The sequence below is a fragment of the Dama dama genome, chromosome X (assembly GCF_033118175.1).
Source record: "Dama dama isolate Ldn47 chromosome X, ASM3311817v1, whole genome shotgun sequence".
In the NCBI taxonomy this organism is placed as follows: domain Eukaryota; kingdom Metazoa; phylum Chordata; class Mammalia; order Artiodactyla; family Cervidae; genus Dama; species Dama dama.
Window position 1 is genome coordinate 7327163 of NC_083714.1, and position 2057 is coordinate 7329219.

The 2057-nt window shown below is 54.5% G+C and overlaps 1 protein-coding gene across 1 annotated transcript; it reads right to left on the reverse strand.

Moving 5' to 3' along the window:
• Nucleotides 1-210: 210 nt before the first annotated feature.
• On the reverse strand, nucleotides 211-1615 carry LOC133052133 (heat shock transcription factor, X-linked member 3-like). Its single transcript, XM_061136901.1, has 2 exons — nucleotides 1133-1615; nucleotides 211-738 (listed from the first exon to the last, which is right to left on the reverse strand). The coding sequence occupies exons 1-2, from the start codon at nucleotides 1613-1615 to the stop codon at nucleotides 211-213; spliced, it is 1011 nt and encodes a 336-aa protein (XP_060992884.1).
• Nucleotides 1616-2057: the final 442 nt, after the last annotated feature.

Here is a 2057-nt window from a genome sequence, read left to right on the forward strand (position 1 = left end):
GACTGAAGCCTGCATGGGGCGTGGGCTTCCAGCCTCATCCAGCTCACCCTGTGCTGTGTGAATAGCATGGGCAGACAGAAAGAACACAGGCTCATGGTTCTCATTCATTCTTTATTTACTCTTATGTAGTTTTGCTCCACTTTATTAGGGCCAAAAATCGATTTTTGATTACAAAAGAGTACTTTTGAGTGTCCCTAAGAACCTGAGAGATCATGGATTGGGCTTGTCCTTGACCTGCTCGCAGAGGACACACATGTACTCTCCCTGCTCCTCCTCCGACCCAGGGGCCTCATTTGGGGCTGTGCTGGAAAGGGCTGCCGTCAGGATGGAGTAACAGGTGTTGTACAAAGCCATCACTGAATCATAATCTGGGTACTCTGGGGGGCTCTCGGGCATTTGCCCTGTACTCTCCCTCCCAGAAGTAGCTGGGGGTACAGACATGGCACTGTTGGACGTACCCTTTCCACTGGGGCCGCCCTGCTCGCTGAGGAGATGCTTTACCCCGGCCCGTCCGGCTACACTGCCCATAGACCAAAGGCGAGAGAGCACAAATGATCGCCGGCTGAGGGTTCTGCGAGCAGGTGGGGTTCCCTTCTGGACTTTCTTGCCCGCCTCTTGGGTGCACTGGTTGTGGTGGAGTCGAGGAGAGTGTCTGGTCGCCACCACTCGCTTCTTTCTCTTTGAGATGTTCTGCAGGAGGAGAGGCTTGTCTCTCTGAAAGTTGGAGTTGTGATAGATCTGAAAGAAAATGAATCACTTTAAGACAGTGAGGGGAAGAAGAGGCCTTCCTTGCCACCCTCCTCCCCACCACCGTCCTGGCCATGGCTATGTATAGAGACAAGGTCTCTTCATTCTGGCAGGTTATGAGGCCTTAGCATGTTGTTCCCTAGAGCTCCCCCGGGGCCATCCTCCCTTGAGGTGTTACTGGCGGTCCCTGACATTCAGTGGTCCCTCAGGGTCTGGAGTCACCCCTGTGGATCCTGTCTAAGGGGGGTGGTGGAACATGACAGACCTTGTATTCTCCTCTTTCCTTAACCACCCTCTCACGAGAACAATGTTCCCCTGGGAAATGAAACCCGTCCAGCACTCAGCTTATCTAGTCTAGCCTCCCCAGAAGGACTCTCTACATTACCATCATCTTCTTCCCTGCAGAGCAACCCAAAGGGGAGATTTTACTGAAACCATACAGGTTCAGTTCACGGATGAAGCTCTTGATGCTTTCTGTCTCGAAGATCTGGTCTGCACCTCTGCGCTGGAGGACCTCTGCCTGGAAGAGATCTGCCTCGATGACCACCATGTCTCCCTCATCATTCCAGCGCACAGAGGTGAAGGCCGCATCCTCCACGATCCTCCAGAGCTTCCTGGGGAAGGACAGCCCGAGGAAGGTGTTGTTCTCTTCCTTGTTGGCCATTTCTGGCTTCAGGCCCTGTGGGAGCAGATCGTATTGGAGGCCTGGATCTAGGCTCTCAGGTTGGTCAACCTGCTTCTCCAAAGCTTCCCCTGAATCAACATTTGGATCTGGGGAGGAATCACGGGGGTCCCCTGCTGCAGGCTCCCCATAAGTTAATGGAGCCAGAGGGGCTGCATGTGCCTTGTGGGAATTCTGACTAGCCATGGAGCCAGTCTAGCTCAGGAGCATTCTCTACCCCAGCAGTGAATGCTCAGGGCAGAAGGGGCTCAGGCCAGGGTCGGGGTGGCCCATAAATACTCTCTGGAGATTCTAGAATCTGGGTCATGGGCCAGGCAGCCAATTAAGTGGTCAGCTTCCTTAATTGTTTCATGATGTCACAGAGGTGATGTGGAGAGGCAGCCCTGGCCCCGTGTAGGGGAGAGGGTCTAGGGACAGAGATGGATCCCCAGCTGGTCTCTTGTCTGAAAGTACAGAAAAGTATGTTTCAGGTTGCCTGCAAAGGCTCCCATCTGCTGCCAGGTGCTTTGTTTCAGGGGGCCAGGCCCTGGATGGGTTGACGAAAGTGCCCCTGGCCCCACCCCCCTCCCTACCAATGGGCAGGCCTGTGGCTGGCTTTTGCTTAAGGGCCAGGCCTTGGCGAGTCCCG

What these genes read in the sequence shown, in the direction of transcription:
- LOC133052133 (XM_061136901.1), bottom strand. Translation starts at nt 1,615, where the DNA reads ATGGCTAGTCAGAATTCCCACAAGGCACATGCAGCCCCTCTGGCTCCA. An exon ending in CTGCAGGGAAGAAGATGATG is followed by an intron (nt 739 to 1,132) that starts GTAATGTAGAGA and finishes ATTTTCTTTCAG; the next exon opens with ATCTATCACAACTCCAACTT.